Source organism: Prenolepis imparis, unplaced genomic scaffold, assembly GCF_030444845.1.
Source record: "Prenolepis imparis isolate NDT839.2.m4 unplaced genomic scaffold, iyPreImpa1.0 SCAF_1, whole genome shotgun sequence".
In the NCBI taxonomy this organism is placed as follows: domain Eukaryota; kingdom Metazoa; phylum Arthropoda; class Insecta; order Hymenoptera; family Formicidae; genus Prenolepis; species Prenolepis imparis.
The window spans coordinates 16,405,708-16,425,216 of NW_028141159.1; the positions used below are offsets into that span (position 1 = coordinate 16,405,708).

At 34.2% G+C, this 19,509-nt stretch overlaps 2 protein-coding genes and 1 long non-coding RNA gene across 6 annotated transcripts; 1 reads left to right on the forward strand and 2 right to left on the reverse strand.

The window, feature by feature from the left end:
* Window positions 1-569: 569 nt before the first annotated feature.
* Window positions 570-14,110, reverse strand: LOC145932921 (uncharacterized). Of its 2 annotated transcripts, none has more exons than XM_083032158.1 (3): window positions 14,006-14,110; window positions 5,759-6,071; window positions 570-2,722 (listed from the first exon to the last, which is right to left on the reverse strand). In XM_083032158.1, the coding sequence occupies exons 2-3, from the start codon at window positions 6,064-6,066 to the stop codon at window positions 2,656-2,658; spliced, it is 375 nt and encodes a 124-aa protein (XP_082888284.1). In that variant the 5' UTR covers window positions 6,067-6,071; window positions 14,006-14,110; the 3' UTR covers window positions 570-2,655. The 2 variants fall into 2 exon arrangements, with proteins under 2 accessions (XP_082888284.1, XP_082888276.1); XM_083032150.1 differs by lacking the exon at window positions 14,006-14,110 and adding an exon at window positions 7,379-7,516.
* Window positions 7,850-16,910, forward strand: LOC145932891 (uncharacterized). Of its 3 annotated transcripts, none has more exons than XM_083032131.1 (8): window positions 7,850-7,984; window positions 8,299-8,486; window positions 15,457-15,593; window positions 15,687-15,908; window positions 15,993-16,175; window positions 16,272-16,400; window positions 16,482-16,686; window positions 16,792-16,910. In XM_083032131.1, exons 1-8 carry the CDS (start codon window positions 7,872-7,874, stop codon window positions 16,821-16,823), a joined length of 1,209 nt encoding a protein of 402 aa, XP_082888257.1. In that variant the 5' UTR covers window positions 7,850-7,871; the 3' UTR covers window positions 16,824-16,910. The 3 variants fall into 3 exon arrangements, with proteins under 3 accessions (XP_082888257.1, XP_082888250.1, XP_082888245.1); XM_083032124.1 differs by lacking the exons at window positions 7,850-7,984; window positions 8,299-8,486 and adding exons at window positions 14,061-14,194; window positions 14,937-15,171 and having other exon boundaries at window positions 16,482-16,703; XM_083032119.1 differs by lacking the exons at window positions 7,850-7,984; window positions 8,299-8,486 and adding exons at window positions 14,061-14,194; window positions 14,937-15,171.
* Window positions 12,925-19,037, reverse strand: LOC145932939 (uncharacterized). Its single transcript, XR_014424794.1, has 2 exons — window positions 18,857-19,037; window positions 12,925-14,293 (listed from the first exon to the last, which is right to left on the reverse strand). It is a non-coding gene; the product is annotated as an uncharacterized LOC145932939 (long non-coding RNA).
* Between the last annotated feature and the right edge of the window lie 472 nt (window positions 19,038-19,509).

The window sequence follows — 19,509 nt, forward strand, 5'->3', positions numbered from 1 at the left end:
CATTAATAACGATGATTAATTTAACATACAAGTTATAGATTGCAAAAACTTGTTGAGTATATCGCTAAATCGGCACGTTAATTACGAATATTAAAATTCTTCCTGTTTTTTTTTCTAAAGAATATATATATTTGTTATATAAATCAAGTTCTCTTTCGATATTCGCTCGCCCAAATTGTTGTTGCGCAATTTTTGTGTCGGGCGTTTAACCAATACAAAATTATCTTTGGTTACTCAACGAATCTTTTGTTCGAATCGAATCAATTTCCTGTTTCCCGAGGCATATATACTCTTCAACGATTGTCACAATGATCGCGTTATTTAAGTTTCACGATCACATTCGCGTACCGTGCGGGGATTATACAGGCAACAATAGAGTCACGCACAAGAAGTGCGTCTTCTACGACATATCGTTATCATAACTTTTCAAATCATCCTGAAGAAAAAAATAAGAGTATCATTTTTAATATTTGATACATGTTTTTTTTTCTAATTTAATTCGTAATATTTAAATTACTAATATATGCATTAATATATATGTTGTATTTATAATTATATAATTATATTTTTTTATAAAAAATAATTATATTTTTTTATAAAAAAATTGTGACGAAAGAATATATTATTATTCATGGGATCTATATCGAGTCTTCTTGGCATTTTCCGCGCCGTTTTTTTCACGGGAATGACCAGAGATTAAGGACCGGCGAAAGCCCGGTTCTCTCGTGTTTCGTAAGAAATGTGTCAATATTGACGCGCCGGCATCCTGTAAGGCGAGAACGATTTCCTGGTTAAAACGATTCGCGGCCGCTGTGTCACCGCACTGATCTCCGTGTCGTGTCCGAGGTACGATTTATATAGATTTGTCGCGATGCGAATGTAACGCGTGAATTTTTCCAAATATATTATTGTGAATAAAATTGAGAAATTATTATTACATAAGAAATTAATAATTATTATATTATTCTCGCGAGAAAGAGAAGACGTCCGATAATTTTGTGGAAATTTGTGCGCAATTAAGTAATTATATTACATACTACAATGCAAAATCTTAAGGTAAGTAACTTAAGCTAATTATGTATTACTTTTATATAAGATTTCGCGAGAAAGAGAGAGAGAGAGAGAGAGAGAGGAGACGCACATTTAGCGCTAAATCTGACTTTCTCGTCTACTGTTTTCTCAAACCGATCCTTCGATCGGCATTCAATCGGCATTCCTCGTATCGAACAAGTCAAGAATATCAAACCTTTGTGCCAATTCATAAACATGCCGACAGTGTTATTATACTTTATCACAGAATACGTTTGATTACGTATGCCCGATCGCGATAAGTCGTATATGGTATCGCCGCGATAAGCCTTTTTGGTGCCGAGTCTCTTTCGCGCGAATTAAACGAAAAGAAGAGAATTCGCATTCATAAAATTGAATCTCTCGTTCCGTTCATATTTTTGACGTAACAAAATATGACATAAAAAAAATTCTCCTTTAATCTCTCTCGTAATGGAGTTTTATTTAATTGTAATACGTAATTTACAATCCTTTTGATCGATAAAAAATTAGCATAAGTATACTTAAGTATATTCAAACCATAGACAATGTGTCGAAGACAATAATTCTCGATGACGAGGTTGACTGAAAGTGATTCTCGCAGAGGCGACAAGCTGTCGCGCACGAGGCTCATCGCGAAGGTTCCGGCAAAACGATAAAAATGTTACATAAGCGCATTCGTGTCTTGATCTCAACGCATGCATCCACTTATGTGCATCTTAGGTGAATTAAACAAGAGCTGTCAATTGACAGATCGCGTTCCAAAAAGAATACGTGTGCGTGTCCCGAAAGAAACAATGTGTCGCTAATTGAAATTAAGTAATCGAAAAAATTATCACCTTGTTAACGTGAGCGTCATTATTGTGCATGTCATTGCTTCTAGAGATCTATACAGAGCGACCCACGTGATTCGCAAGGTGACAGATCGTGAATATTTCGCGACATTTTTCGACCGGATGATAATTGAGCAAATGACAAATTGAGTTGCTAATTTGGATTTTTTTCGCTTAATTCTACATTCTCCAGTGCAATTGTGCAATTGTGAATTGTGTTCGGAGCAATTTATTCGAAAGTCCCATAGGAAGAACGTATATATATATATACATATATATATAAGTGCAATTACAGACGCCGCATGTAGATCGAGAGCCGGCACAGAAGGTCTACATTTCGCGCTAATTGAGACACCGCGCGCAATTATGAGCCGCCTGTAAAACAACCTGTTGACCGCGGGATATCGCAGGTGCGCCGCATTACCACCTAAGTCTCAACTGGAGTTAATTACCGCAAAGATTACCTTAATTATTGGCGCGCTAATAACTAGCCGGTCTGCGAGAGACGCGGAGTATCTTCTCCATCGGTGGCGTCGATCTCGGAAGCCCGATACGCTTCCGTGCTTAATGACATTCTTACATCTCTGATTTCAATCGTCATCATTCAGCTCTCCCTCTCTCTCCGTTTCTTTCCGCCAATTTTTTCTTTTCTCGTCGACGTGAATCCCACGTCGCGCCCTACAAAACTCTGTAGCTGCTTGTTCTGCAATTAGCATGTGACTGGTCGCTGCGGTATAGCAGAGGTATTTCGCGAAGTCCACCTCATTTGCACGGCCTACTTCCACTTCTTCCTTCGTTTATCAATGTTGCACATTGTTTCGGTGTGAAACAAAATGACGTTTCTAGAAATAAAATATTTTTCCATTAATAATGCGATCATATATTCCATTCTTCATAAAGTATATTATATTAGCAAGAGAAATCTAAATTCTATACACTGGGATCTCTGGATAAATTTTGAATCATGACGATTTTATGAAATGTCACTTGAAGATCGCCAACCATCTTTATTACTTCCTCCTGATAATGATATGCGTCATGTTCAAGAGAAAGAGAAAGAGAGAGATAAAGATTTAACAACACCGCAGCGATATGCGCGAAAAACACCTCGTAAAGCCTAAAAATATACCGAAAATCTTTCACGCGCGACGCATCCTCTCATTTTCATTTTATTCGCGAAAACTGCGAATCGACGAGTTTTTCCTATCGTATATTGGATATACAAGTACTCGTAATCGCCGAATATCCCGAACCGGATGGAAGGTGTAGGTGCGTTCCAGCGCGAGCGTATAGCATTTGCGTGTCCGCGCATATACGTGTTTCGCATACGAATTAATTGTCCCTCCAGTGGAGCGCACTTTTATTTTATTTTCTTTCCTCACTCGGTGAATACGGCATCGACGACAACGACGACGATGGCAGTTGTTGTCATTGTTGCCGGCGATGACTTTCTCCGGCGGCGACTTCTCGGCGTGCCTACTAATCGTCTACTAACGCCCGGGGGGATAACAAAGTTATCAAGTTTCTAATGTACAATTAAAGAGTCTCTTATGTCCAAACCGTGTTTTAACAAAACGTGGAAATTATAGTTGTTAAGCTGCGGTTTTTCTTGAAGACGATAATCTCGAAGCCATCTCGATGGCTTCTACGAGGTGAGTGTCTCGATCGGTTAATTACTTTTGCAAAAATAAAAAGTAATAAGAGAACAAGTAGAATTGACGTAATAAAAGACACTTCGAAATATAAATTTAAATAATCATCAAGAGATTACGCGAAATATAAAAATTTATAAAATTTATATAAAGCTATTTGGTGCACGCAAGATAGAAATTCCTCATTTTTTAATATTTAACAGTATCGAATTTAACAATATCTCTCTCTTTCTATTATAATTATCTGTATATTTTAAATAATATTATATAAATATAAATTTATTCTATTTTAAATAATAAAATAGAATAAATTTATAAGCATATAATAATAATTTGAATATTTACGAAAACTCACTTCAGTGAGGAGTTTGTGTACAATTATCAATTACTTGAGTCTCGATATACTTGTATATAGTGTTGTATTGAAATAATCTTTTCAGCTTACGATTAAAACACGGAGCGTGACCTCTGATCGCACGTCAATAAAACGTGTCTCTTTAACATACGCACGATTAGAGTTACGGTATGTATGTACATATATATCGTACGATTATAGCGCGCTGAACCTAAACCTCGTGCAACGCAGGGTGCCAGATTTGAACAGCTGTTGGATAACAGCAGATATTTTCGCTACCTGAAGACGTTTGGATAGAAAGCACATATAACAGTATTTCGCAAACACACAGTTTATACATTAAAATACTTTTATTTCCTATAAATATTGAAAAGATTTTTCTCCCTCGTAAATCACGCGGAAATTTTGAGAGAATAGAATTCGAGATAAAATCCTGGCTAATTACTCTAATCGAATTTTCATCTATAAAAAAGAGGGGTAGACTGATTTTATCGTGTCTTACATGGTGCTACTGTGTATTCGAAAGAGTTAAACGTTGCGAAAGACGTACAGTAGCTTTTTGAAAGACGTCGTACGCTGATATTTGATTATTTACGACGTAAATAAATTCGTTACATTCCTAATCGCGATGCGCGAGGAATGATCAATGAGCGATACAATATATGCTACTGATATTACTTTTGTGTGTGTGTGTGTGTGTGTGTGTGTGTGTGTGTGTGTGTGTGTGTGTGTGTGTGTGTGTGTGTGTGCGCGTGCGTGTATGTATCGAGGATTTTTGTTTGAGACTTCAAAGAAGAAGAAGATAAATTCTTATCGGAAAAAAATTAAGTTATCAGAAAATTCACACATAACAATATCTTTGTTTTTTTTTTTTTTACAAATATTTACTTATATTAATTTTGCAATATTTGTCCCGAAAAATTAGAATTCTTTTCGATAAATAATAATATAATCAATAATTGAAGAGACGGTCGTTGAATGATTTTGATTATTTTGCGGTTTCTCGAACAACCGATGTGTAAACTTGGTTCACTTCTCTGTGCTACAAACATGAGAAAAATGGACTCTACGCCAATCATCACGATCGTCGCGAACAAGCAAAGATCGTACGACTAAACCATCAAAATCCACCGCGAAGCCACATACCGATTTTAATATCCCCGTTTATGATGCCACCATGATGGAATGATAATGACGCCGGTCTAGAAAGATGCGCGCAAAATAAGCGCGAGTGCCCGTCTATGTACACAATGGATATATCATCGATCGGTGCTCGGTATTTGTTACACGGGTTACGCGTGATCGGCATGAAAAAAGAAAAACACCCGCCGAGTGATTTGGTCGACCGGTTCTTCGCCATATCCGGTCACCGACAGCCACATCGTGATCGACTCCTTCGCGAGTACCGGAAGTCACGAAGAACATTAGGATCCTGCGAACGTAGCGTGGTACGTGTATGTGTGTATGCGGATGAGATTCTCATTCCAACGGGGATTGTCAAAAGATGCTTTTTTGGGCGCATGCTTCCGGTGTTGAAAGTTTTACTGACTAAAATTATCGTTGACGGAAGTATTACTGTTGCGCGAATTAATAATCAGCTTTTTATTTACGCGAAATCTCTCGAAAGAAATTGCGATTAAAGTAAATCTTTACACTTTGGCAAAGTGTGCCAGTTAATATCCAGTAAAATCGCTGAATAAATTCTCCATTATCAATTCTTTTGAGGAACCAACAAAATTATCAAAATTAATTATAAAAGATTAATTACATGAACATTAAGATTAAATTTATCTTAAATTATTTAATTTATAATTTAATTCTTTCGTCAACGATATGCAATCTACTGTGCTTTCGATCGCTTAAGAGTTTACCTCTTGTTATTCTTATACGGAGAATAATAGAAAGAGCGATGATTCGCGATGAGAAGAGAGAAGAGTGAAAAGAGGCCGGTTCGAAACATCTTGAGTCCAGCCAATGAAGTAGGAAGGTAAAAGACTTCGATCCCCCTCTCAAAGGTGCCGATGCGCACAGGTACACGCACGTGCCTTTGTGTCTTCGAAGGTACGACGCCCACGCTATCAGTTCTTTGGCGAACCTCCAGCCTCGTGCAGGTGCAGGTGCCTTCGGGATTGAGTGTCGGAGCGGCTCCTCCATGTCCCGCCATTTCCGAATTCTTCATAATTCCTATAAAAACAAATTCTTGTTGAAACATTGCGATCCTCGGATTAAAAACGCTTCGTTGGATTTATTTAAAACATTTTTTTTTCTTTATCTCTCTTTGGAATTTTTAGGGAAGTGATGAAATTGGTGAACAATTGGAAACTTCATAGATGAATATCATTATGATTACCCAAGTCGTAAGTACGCTAAATTGACAATTAAGTTTCCTCGATATCTTTCTTGTTAGAAACTATAAATAGTATTGAATTTTTTTTTATAATATGAAATATTTTAATACAAAAATTTCGATCGCGCAATGCAAATATATTTTCTTTTATTAGATTATATTTCTTACACCGATTATATTTGGTATTTTTTCTAATTAAATTATTTTACTAAACACATGTGTGTTTGACAGGACAAAATAAATATCTCTTATCTTGAAATACAATTCTTATTGCACATAAATCTGAAAAAATAGAGAAGTTGTGTATGTAAAATTTATTCACGACGTAAGAGAGATAGAAAAAATCTCTCCGATATTTAAAAAGCATCATTTATATATTACACAGTTGTATATATATAATGATCTCTTTTTCTTGTTTAACTGGACGTCTAGGAGGCAAGATGTCGGCATAGCTGATATTGTTTGAAATTCGGCTGTGTCACATCCAGCCAACCAAACGGCCAGACGACAGCGTGAGATTTTGTAAAAAATACTTGATAACATATATATATGGCATTTATCAAAAGATATCCGATCTTTTTGATATATATTTTCTCTAAAACTAAAAACTATATCGAGCGCATCGCGTATATAGGCTGGAGAAATCTCTCTATCACTGTGTATAGTTCGCAAAAAAAATTGATCAAAATTTTAAAAATTTATTCGAAAATGTATTTTATTTTAAAAACATCTATATAATATATTCTTATATGTATATATATTATTCTTAAGACCAGCTGTAAAAATCTCTTTTGATGTCTCTTTTTTTTCTCTGCCTTGCTTTTGTTGTCGTATCATATAAACTTTCATAAAATTGTTATAAGACGTTTGAACAATTTCATAGATATAACTGCAATATATGTATGCATCAATAATTGTTTAGATATATAGCAATTAAATTAGTCAACCAACTTTTATTTTCTACTTTCTCATGTAGTATAATGTATATTTTAATATATAATATTTTTGTAACCTTTTTTTGCTATATTTTTTCCACCAAGAAACTTTTTTGTGATAAAAAACAATTTATTTTATTCAATGTAAAGTAATATTTTATTTAGAACTTATTTATATTATTTAAGTATCTGTATATCCGTTTTTTTACCTTTTTTATGTTTTTTTAATGTCGCAAACGAAGATTTTTTTCAGTGCGAAGTAATGTTACTTTGGATCCACCATCATGTTGGCAAACAAATACTCCATGGATAAATTTGATATTTGTGATAAACTTCTTAAAGATAACGATAGATGTCGTATCAATAGTGCCGGAGTTAGTCGGAGGGAAAAGGAGAAGAATCTGAAAGAAAGGAACAGAAGATACATTTGAAAGAATTCATTTGTACAGGTTATGTTGTGATAAGTGCAAGTTGCATTTCGTTTCCTAACTCATAAAGTATATAGAATTAAATGCAATTGCTCTGAGGAGATCTAAAGAGAAATTGCTGAAGAGAGTGAGAAAGGATAATATAGAATTATCATGCAATAACTCATTCGTGACTGTAGTACATAATAAATCGTAGAGGTTATGACATTACATCGGCCACAATTGTTCGACGATTTTGACAGTTCATGACACGCAACACACGTTCACGGCGAGAATGAAGGAGCCCAATCCCAACGAGGTCATCAATTTGCTCGATCTGCTATCGGAAAGCAATTCTGACAGCACCGATCTGATCCTGCCACCTCAAAAAAAGAAGAAGGTCAAACGGTACGTCGATTTGTTCAGAATAAAATTCAAAAAATTGATTCTATTTCTCTATTTTTCTACTCTACTTTAGATATAAATATACATATATTTATATATAAATGTATATAATTTTATATATTTATTTATATATAATTATATATATATTTATTTGTATATATATACAATTTATATATAAATTTATATACAAATAAATATCTATATAATATTATATATAAATATATGAATCATTTCTACTTTATATAAATAAGGAGATATTGGACAATTAAGATCGTAGCTTCTCTCTTAAATAAAAGTGCAATATTTTTTAATTACAGACGGCAGAGATCACGAATCTTGTCTAGGACAAGACATAATAATTCTTGTGGATGCAATAAGTCGGATATGCGCGTTGTGTCCCTGTGGTTGGCGGCGATATTAATCACATTCTGGTTAATTGCATTATCTTGGCTGGCAACTATATTGTACGGCGAGATTAAGAAAATGGATATATCCATAAAGTCAGGTAAATGCTACTTTAAATCGCATAACAAGCTTATCTTTGACTGGTAAGTAGGGATTGTCAATTGAATTGTGTTATGCACGAAATTAAAGGTGTGAAAGGTTCTAATTAAATCTAATTGCATTTAATATACATCCGCTATGTTTTCTTACCTCTTTCATTATATTTCCCTTTTTTCTTTTATAATCATACTCTATATATTGAGATGTATAGAGAGTCAAATATTTCATTTAAATTAAATAATTATGATAGATGAAAATTCCAGTGAGACAATATATATTCTAAAGAATGACTTAATTAGTATTCACATTAGAAAATCACCTTAATCACAATAGTTATATATTCACTTTTATTCCTTGTGTATCTTATACCTGATCTAAATCCGTTTTAAGGAAAGGCGAATCTAATTTATTAAATAGATATATTTAGCGTGTAGCGTAATAGAACTATTTCTTGCGGATCTATTATCACTTTATCAAAATTATTATAAAAATCGTATATCGTTTTTTCTCTTCTTATTCTTATACAAAAATCTTATTCGCAAATCATTATTAATTTATCCTGTAATTTTTCTTAGTTTTTGCGCTTAAAAAGGAATTGTACTAAAATCAGCTGATAAATAATGATGATAACGATAAACCAAGTTTGATTCGCAGCGTTATCAAATTCGGCGCGGCGGCGCCGTTTGAAATTCCCTATGTGAGCCGTAGATACATTCTTATCAGAGAGAAACCCCCCAGCAGACTTCAGTTGCCTACCAACCCTCGGCCAGTCGATATCAGACGACGGCGCAGCTGGCCAAGTGCCGCCGTTTTACGATATCGCCGAGGATTTTGTCGCGCGTCGCGTGTGTTCACGTAATTCTATCGTTCGCCTAAATATTCAGATAGCGGATAATCCATAATCGGCGCAGATCTCTCGTCAGGATTCTCGTCGGATAAGCGAAAACGCCACCGCCGTCCGCCCGTTTCCGTCCGTTCGCGCGGCAATCGATTAGAGAATCGCTTCTATAATTCATCCCCCTCGTAGGTCAAGTTCTGCATATACGAGAGCTCTCGTCTCTCCCTCTCTTCCTCGTCCTTTACTCTTTCTTCTTGCTTGAATCCCTGTATTGTTTTTTAATTTTTAAAGTGAACCGCAAATATGCAAAGTGCCGGACGAGGATAGAATTTGAATAAATTGAAAAGAAGGAGACAATTTTATATAATACGAGCAAAATTAACGCGGGAGGAATATTAATTTCCTAGGCAAAAATAATCTTAACGTGAGCAACATTAGGAAGAAATCGTTTACAAGTACAAAATTCACCAGGAAACGGTAAACTGCGATAAGTACTGAATAAAGATTACGTTGATTAAACCCACTGCGAAGTAAATTACAAAGAGCATGAAAATGTCTATCTGACATTATTAACATAATTTTGCATTCGCGGTCTGCATAAACACGACCTTCTCCGAGTCTGACTTTTATTATTATTCGCTCGATACCAATAGTATCACGCGTTCAATGTCAACATGATCGAATGCGCGCGACGAGAAAATACAATACAAAAATTCACGTCACTCCTTCGTTCTATGATTCCTACTGATCTCTTTTTTTTATATTATTTTTTATATTTTTATTAATACGGAAGGAGAAGAGTGGAGAGACAAGATACACGCGATTTATCATCGTTATGTGCGAGGACGCGACTGTACCTCTCACTATTGACGCAAGTGCAATAAATATTTGAACACACGCACATATATAGAAACGCTGGGTTCTCCTCGAGTTGACATATCGTCGATACATCTCGCTTCCGTGACTCTTTCTTCTGCTTTCGAAATTTAATTAACTCCGATATTCGGAGCATACGTTATTTCAGACACGCTTAGTCGATAATAAATTATTAATTAGAGATTATAACATCGATCTTTTCTAGTGGAAATAATTAGCAAAAAGTTAATTAATTTATATTTTGTTTGTCGCTTCTTATATTTATATCACTTATTGAATATTAATTCTTTTATGTTAAAGTTAAATCTTCAATCTTATATCTCCAATTTTTCGTTTAATTTTATACTATTTTTTGTTGTAATCTTTTTTTAGTGTATTTGCAGGATTTATGTCTTTTATATAAATTGATGCTGTCCCGTATATGACACTAAAATATGTATTATATTTTTTTTCAAGTAATTAGATTTTTTAACAACAATTAATTATGTTTTTAACAGCAAGAAAATAATTTGCGAAAATGTATTAATTTACACGAAGGACTCCAATGAAAAATTTCCACGCGTATAGAAGGACATATTAATTTATCACGATAAGATTAACCGGTTGTTATTATGCGCGATAAAAATTTTTGCGTATGTTGGCGCGCAAACGAATGATTAAGTACCGGCTTAATTAACCGGGTTATTATTAACGCGATATGTAATATGTTACAGATATATGCGTTTCTGTCTTTCTTCGCGTTGTCGCATCCTTCGAATGCGACATGCAATAAGTATTTCAAAATACTGCGAAAGATATAAACGCGATAACACAGAGACGCAGTCACGCAACTTAATTATAGATTAACGAAGAATTATTCAGTCATCGCGAACGTAACGAATTAAACGGAATTAACGACATTAAAGTATAACCGGATGTCTTACTTTTTTTTTGTGTTACACGACAAAATTGCATCCATGTTTTCGTCAACTCACAATCAGTATATTTGCATATCTCTGTATTCATCGCAAAATATGCTCAAATATTTCGAAATTATTGTGGCTCTTTTGAAGCCTTTTATGTTGAAAACACCGTATAATATTAACACGTGTCGCGACGTTACATAAAGCTTCTCTCGTTCTCCTGGCCACCGAATTTTTCTTATATTTTATTTTATTATATAAAGTTATAGCATCCCTATATAACCGTAACAGCGATATAAAACCGCTACAAATAGCCGCTTAGATTTGATCAGCAATAAAAGCTGTATAGCCATGTAATACACGCTTTATATCATATACGTATTAATTTTTAAGACTTTCGAATTTTTTGTTATATTCTCATACAATTATTGTTTCTCCTTATTTTATTTATTTCTGAATAAATAACTTTTATCCCTAAAAGTGTGACAGCGATTGACGCGCGTTGATTAATTTTTTTCAGTTTGCAAACTTTATTTTAGCCTAACGAAAAATATATAAACTACTGAAACTATATATGCGTCTACGACAAACAAAATTACGTTTCTTTTTCCCTCACACATCGGTATCTTATCGAGCTCAGGGCCGCAGTCGTAATTGTGTCGCGACATCTTTCCATTTAGACGACAGTCTTATCATCACGCTAGAAGTCCTTTAAATCTCTTGGATTTTAATAGATTGCGAGACAAACAGCTTTAAACGGCTTCGAGCGAAAGAATATCTTTCTGCGCATGTAAATTTTTGATACTTTATTGTAATTGGAAAATATGTAGTTTTATTATTCCAATATCAATGCCAACTTAAATTTAAATCAGTCAAGATAATGCTATCGTCTCGCATTTAAATGATTCAGTCTCAATCGCGAAATAGAAACAAAAAGTACAATTTTTTTGCGGCTCACAATAAAACATAGTGTGCATTAATAATTCATCACGGTCTCTTGCTCTCTTATCTAATTAATTTCTAAAGTTAATTTCGGGACTGTAATTCTTCTTTTCTTTTAGACAATTTGCACTGTGGATATATAACTTTGTTAAATAAAAAATGAGTACTTTTCACAATAAAATAAAATGTCAACTCTTCTGCTATTAAAGTAAATTGTCAAATAATTAAGCAAAATTAATCGCGCGCGCGGTTTTATTAGAGATAGATAGTGTCCTCGGCAAGGAGATAGATTGTCCTCGATGACGAAAAATTAAGAAACATTTCACATTCCGTTATGTTTATTGATTTTACAAAAGTATCGTAAAAAAGAACCTTGAATGAATTAACGCCCCGGTAACGATTGCTCTTATCAGTCGACTCTGTCTGTCTTTTCGTCGTCGTCGTCGTCGACGTCGTCGTGGTCGAGCAATTTCGACGCTGTTATTCTTTCACTTGAAGGCATAATAGTCATCCGCGTGCACCGGCAAGATCTCTCTGATGACCATGTGTCACGTGCGTTCAATTTAGTGCCAGCTTTCCGATCGCGTGCGCGGCTCACCTGCTGCTACCGCTGGCAAAATATCAGCCGGCTGATAAGACTTCAGTGAGGGACATGTCGGTGCGATGTTCGGCACGTGCAAATATATGACTGTTTCGCGTAAGCGTTCGTGAAATCCGTATATCTGAATATCAAAATCCGTATATATATCAATATCAAAATCCGTATATATATATAATCCGTATATCGAAATCCGTACAATTTCAACGAGATAGGACTTCCGCGACATGTAATCACGCGAAAATAATCTATCGTGGTGATAATAGAAGTGATTGATATAACGTTTCATTTTTTTTTTTTTTTTTTTTTTTTTCGTACGTCTGATTATGAAAGTAATTTTGCGCCGAAATTATATCAGTTTCGATCCCTATTTCAATTCGGTTTCTCTCTCGTTTTTTCAGAGTTATGATGTACCTAAGAATTGTGCGGTTTAATCATGACGTACAGTTGTGTATTATTTATCGTGTTATTGCTATCTCTGTGATAACAAAATACTAATTACGTTTTAATTGAGTTTATTACAATCTGGCTTTTCAGATATAAACAAATAGCGAGTAGTCCGCAAAGTAATAGAGAGATCTCCCTATTATCCATAATAAAGTATATAGTTTCGTGAAAGTTAATTAAAATGATATTTCTTGGATCGTTTGCGATCTTTTAGAATCCACGCGTTTCTACGTTTATAACTTTGTATACAGTTATATCAAATTATATATAATGTCTAGTTCTGGTATCCTAATTCGATCGTGTTATTAATTCGAGCTACTCAGAAGTTAGTATCTTGAGGAATTATCTATTGCGTTAATGTGTTTTATGACTTGACAATCCCACTGTATTTTCCAACGACACTTGCGTTTTTCAAGAGCCACCGAAAAAACACAATTTTCACAATCGACATCTTATCAGAAACTTCGTTTTACGAAAATTTCGATCGCAATAACGCTCAATCATTACATCACACAATTATTATATTATTCGTCAACGATACAAATCACGATGTATATTCGTAGATTATACATGTGTTATAGATATATGTGGCGCGTTTAAAATTCAGACAACGAAAATCCCGAATTAATTAAAGTGCGAACAAGTTCCAAGAGTGCGAAAGTCGAAGACGAAAATGTAGACTGACCGCGAGGTTTTCAAGCCTTTCGATTAATTAATTCTCGTGAGCAGCTACGTCATTTTGCTACAAGCTTCTACATCGAAATATTGTACGAGTCTTTCTCTATAAGTGCACGCAGTGCCGATAATAATCGAACAGCTGTTCGATATTGACAATGATCGAGCGCGTTCAGGGATTCTCGGGGTACGCGAGGATCGTGCGGTGTTCGGGAAACGCCAGAAGTGAAGTGTAAATTTACCTGGGGGACAAGTCGCGCCGAAGATATTCCAAAAAGATAGGTGGCGTGGTATTGCTTGAGATGGACTCGGTGGCAGTGACAGTGCCGCTTCGTCAGCCGATGAAGAAGATGAAGAAGCGGAAGGAGCTTGACGCTCTGGCACCGGCGCACGCCGTTTCCCGTCGAAGTTCTGGCAAACGCAGCTCGCAGGTGATTAATAATCCAGATCAATTCTCGAAGACAGACTCTTCATTCCGATAAGTGGATTTATATATAGGAATGCCGAAAACATCGACAATCCTCAGCAATCTGCAAGCATACAAATTAAATGAGATTCTTTCTTTTCCGCGAATACATTTAACACACAGAGAGAATTTTCTCTTAGAATTTATCCTGAAAATCATGATAATCATGAGACAATATGATATATGGAAAGAATTTTATGAGAATTTCTCTGATTAATATTTATCACAATAAAAATAATAATATCTATTACAATAAAATATAAAATATGTTTGATTAATTTTACTATGCAGTTTGTTTTATATTTTATTGTGATAGATATTATTATTATTTTATTGTGATAAATATTAATCAGAGAAATTCTCATAAAATTCTTCCCATACCATATTGTCCCACGATTACTATGATTTTCAGGGTAAATTTTAAAAGAAAATTCTCTCAGTATACATACTACCATAAATATCGATTTTAACAATGAACCGAAATTATCTTTTTGTCATTGTTTATATTGCAACCCGAAATTGAGATAAATGAGTCATAAAGGATGGATAACAGCTGAATCGAGAATACTCTGTTCTGTCTGACAACAATTAATATTATTAATATTATTATTAAAAGAAGAAAGATAAGAAATATAAAATGTTGTAATATAAAATGTTGCAAGTTACACGGCGTTATTTTCTTTCAATTTGTTTTTTTTTTATCTTAGGAGTTGTTAACAGACAGCAGCGATGATCGTTCGGAATACTCCGGAATACTCCGGAATGTCTCTACCAGAAACGGTCGTAAATGCAGGGGTAGAAGGGGTCGAGCTTGTCCTGGATTTCTCAAGGCTTGCAACGCCTTTTTGGCATGTGTCTCCGTATTAGCGACCGCTAGTTTAATATGGCTATTCATCGACGTTCGTCAACAGCTTACCGCTCTGCGAACCGAGTTAGACCAAGGTACTGGTCTAACATTTGCAAAGATATATGCGGCAATATGTTTCGTGTGACTAAATGATTAATTTATGCTGTACATTGTAGAATTAAAATTTGTATCTAATCGAAAATGCAAACTTAGAAATAAATATGAGATCGAATGTCACTCGTATACACACATTTTTATATCTCTATATTTAATATATGAAAAATAATTTTTGTAAATATATTTTTAATTAGAACCTTTCACAGAGAATATTTAAATTTATGTTAATATAATGTATATATAATTCTGTTGTACAATTACAGTGATAGCGGGTAGCGAAGGTGTGCCGGATGCTTTACAGAAATGTCATTCATTATCGAGAGACCTTCAGAATAATCAGTCTATTATTTTCTCCAGACTGTCTGATCTCAAGCAGCAAATAAATAATTCTACGATACAGGTAAAAATCGCACGAGAGTAACGTCAATTAATAATCCGATCGGGATATTGGTCGCGATGACTCATGCTCTTTTTCGGATCAATACTTTTGCAGCTGGCACATATTCAACAAGACTTGCATAAAGTGCAAGATTACTTCCAAGCCGCGCCCGAGATGGCCAACTTGCCGAAACGCTTAAATGAACTGTCAGCTAGCGTCGCGACATTCGGAAGTCAAATAAGAGATCTGGGAGCTACAGTAGACACTTTAAAAGAGACAAATGTGAGGATACAGGATGCGCAGACCGCTATGCAGCAAAACGTCAGCAGTATTAAGGTAAAAATCGATATTAGAAGTGACAATTTTTCGAAATATAAAAAAATTGACGAATCAGTTAATTTATCAAACGTCTGTTTTCAGCAATCTATGTTAGAATTGTCGAATGTTACTCAAAAGCCTCAAATTTTGAGTACCGACGAAATGCAAGTTAAGACTGACAAACTAAACTTTACAATATCGCATTTAATGAATAATCTAACGCATGTTAACAAGACCTTGTCGAGCAAATTGCAATGGGTTGCCGACGATCAAGACGAAGATCGCGTAAGTATATAATGTAAATTTAATAGCGTGTATATATGTGCTTAGATAAGATATATCGATTATAAATATATATATATATATATTTCATGTGTGTAGAGAAAGTTGGTCTCGCTTCAAGAAGCAACGGCTGCCATTAACACGACAGTGATGTCTTTACAAGGAGAATGCGTTAAAATGTCTGAACAAACTTCCGTTTTAGCGTCAATTCAACAATTAACGGAAAAGGTGTGTATCAAATGCTTTAAAAGATTGAGCGGTAATGTTTAGTAACTCGTTATTAATTAACATTAATTATGATTGACGCAGGTGAGCGAGATACGTGCCACGGATGTAGAACTAATCAATAAATTCAAGCAATTGGAACAATCATACAATGGATTGAAAAATTCTACTAGCATAATGTTTGCGACTGTGTCCGAAATGCAAAATCAGCAACGAGTCAGCAAAGTTAAACTACCGGAGTCATTAAATAGCGATTCTGTAACAACAGAAACGGATCGTGGTGCGACAGGTGCGGTAAAGCCATATGTGAGATTATAAAATTATAAAATTTTCGATTGTAGATTCATGGATATCGTGCGATTTTTATCGATCATCATTTTGCTCTTATTTACAGATGTAAACAATATTGCTCAGAAAAGATTCTAAATGACAAATCGGAAATGAATAAAACCACGTATACAGCGCGTATGTGGAGTGGAATAAACTTTTTCTCGAAAAAAAAAAAAAAAAAAAGTAGCATTCAAGAAGAAACTTTCACGTGGACGAAAGTTATTTTATACACAATCTGACGAAGCTATGTGTATTTGTAAATACTAATAAATTAAGTATGTTATATAATTCTATGTACATAGAAAGAGACTATTTATGATATCACATGTCTCCAGTATAATAATAATCTACTGGAGTTTGCAACTTATGCGTGATTGATGGAGACTGCGAGCGTTGATTATGGCCTGAGAGAGGCTATTTACGCCGAGCAATAATTACACAGCGTATAAAGCATTACTGTTAGTAGAATGAATATTCTGTATTCTAGATTATCGGAGAACAATTAGGTACGTCAATTCTTAAACAGTCATAGCGAGAGATATTTCAGAAATACTATGGAAAGTACAAAATCGACAGCCGTCTAAAATACATTCTCGGTTGTATAACGTCTAGCAAAAAAAAAAAAAAAGATTCATATTTAAGCAATGATAAAATTATCAAGTTTTTTCTACTCTTCTACGTTTTATAGAGTAGTACACTACTGTAATTTTTTTTCGAATTTTCTGATATAACAGGATTTCTCTGATATAACAGAATTGCAGAGAAAATTATATACAAGTGATTCAGGATGTTAATTTGTATAGATGCAACAAGTACTAAGTTAACAAATAGCAAAGAGTGTGATAAAGTGATAAGGTGTAACAGTTGTACATTCCAAGTACATAGTTAATTAAACTTGATTTTTGAGATTGATAAAATACATTGGCGAAATCCGTTTCTATATATATAATTTTTAATTTAACACAAACTGTATTTAATTTAATGCATCATATACAGTTAAATGTAACGATTAAATTAATTTAATTAATTAAATATATTATTATATATTTAATAATAAATATATATAATTATATATATAATTACATATAAGATTATATAATATATAATAATATATCCTTAAACACACATATTATATATATTAAATATATATATATATATAATTAATTTAATTAATTACGTTAATCTTTCGACAGCAAATAATTTTTATCAATAGGTAAGTAGGATGTATTATAGTAGTTTGATCAGATTTTTTTAATAAAGAATGATCATTATTTTTATATCCATTGAGAGTAATTTGTGAAAGATAATTAGAAATGAGCTTTTCGAAAAACTTACAGTATGTCGACTCTTTAGTCATGAGAAAATGAATTGTTTGTCACCAAATCCTTATGTAATTGTATAAACAGTGTATACGTGAAAGTTAATAAGTATTCGCATGTAATTATTTCATATGTAGTCTTTGTACAGAAAAATCTACATCTCTTATTTATAATTTTAATACTATATCTTTCATAATGTTGTGAAAAATCGTTAAATAAACATGTATTTAAAAAGATTTGATTATGACATTCTCTCATTTGTGTGTGCAAACTTGAAAAAAAAATTATATGCGAATACATAATATAAATTGGCTACAACGATACTAAAGTGAATTAATAAAAAACCGACAAAGTTATATATAATTTCTTGTATCCTAAAAATTGTGCACATTTAATTCACGAATTAGACTCTATTTCACAAAATAATTTTAGAATGAATCAGACATCAGCGACAGTATAGCTAATGATTTATATAAAAATGTATAGAAATGCATATTTATATTTACGATAAACATTCAATTGATCGATAATAAATCGCTCCCCGATCGTATTTTACTTATTTCATTCGCTTCATTTTAAATAATCTTTATCTTCTCGATCATCGCGAATCAATCTGTATTCGGTAGGGGAAGAAGGGGGGGGGGAAGGGAGGAGGTTATATTTACATACTTGCTTTGTGTTTTTCGCAAAGATCTTTTTTTCTTTCGTCCGAATTAAGAATGTACTATAGGAATACGCGTGCGTTTTATCTTGGAGCGCGAGATTACGGATTTTGCAAATAGAGCGCAATTTAATAAAACTCATCCCTACCGTTCTCTACCGAGTTGTCCCACGACGGCATAAAGCATAAACAAGGCAGCGTGGCGTTTCTCGATCACTGACCCCGCCAACGTGTCGTCCGGATGACGAGCACAGGATTGCGCGATCGATCGATCCCCAGCTGATTCATCGTCGAGTCTCTCCTCATTCCTCATCCCGCGATGTCCGATGTCCGATGTCCGATGTCCGTTGCATCTTTTACTACGCGTGACGCTCGATCGATTAATCGATATTCTCTCCCCTCGCGATCGATTATATATCTCCCGACTATTGACGAATTTCAGATCCACGTTTGTCAAGCATAACCTCGCGGAATATGTGCATATATGTATATGTATATCCGAAGGGAATTTTTAAAAAACAATTTTAAATTAACAATTTTTAATTAAATTTTAAATTAACAATCTCTTGTTAGTGGAAAATTATGCAAACGTGTGTGTAGAATGCGAGTATGGTACAATCGACAATCTAAAATACGTTCATTGACAATGTGAATGAACTAATTAATTAATTAATTAATTAATCCATTCGATTATTCAGTATTCGTGTTGTAAAATTACCTGCATCTTTCAAGTCCCATCTGAAAAGGGGAAAAAAAATGAGTGGCCTTGGACCCGCTGAAGTCAACATCCGCCTTTGTTCGC

Bases quoted from the DNA above. Each gene is read 5' to 3' on its own strand.
- LOC145932921 (XM_083032158.1), bottom strand. From the start codon at position 6,066: ATGAAGAATTCGGAAATGGCGGGACATGGAGGAGCCGCTCCGACACTC. The intron at 2,723-5,758 runs GTAAACTCTTAA...TTTTATTTCTAG, and splicing joins CCGTATAAGAATAACAAGAG to AAACGTCATTTTGTTTCACA.
- LOC145932891 (XM_083032119.1), top strand. From the start codon at position 14,066: ATGGACTCGGTGGCAGTGACAGTGCCGCTTCGTCAGCCGATGAAGAAG. The intron at 15,172-15,456 runs GTACTGGTCTAA...GTACAATTACAG, and splicing joins GCGAACCGAGTTAGACCAAG to TGATAGCGGGTAGCGAAGGT. The intron at 16,176-16,271 runs GTAAGTATATAA...TCATGTGTGTAG, and splicing joins ACGATCAAGACGAAGATCGC to AGAAAGTTGGTCTCGCTTCA.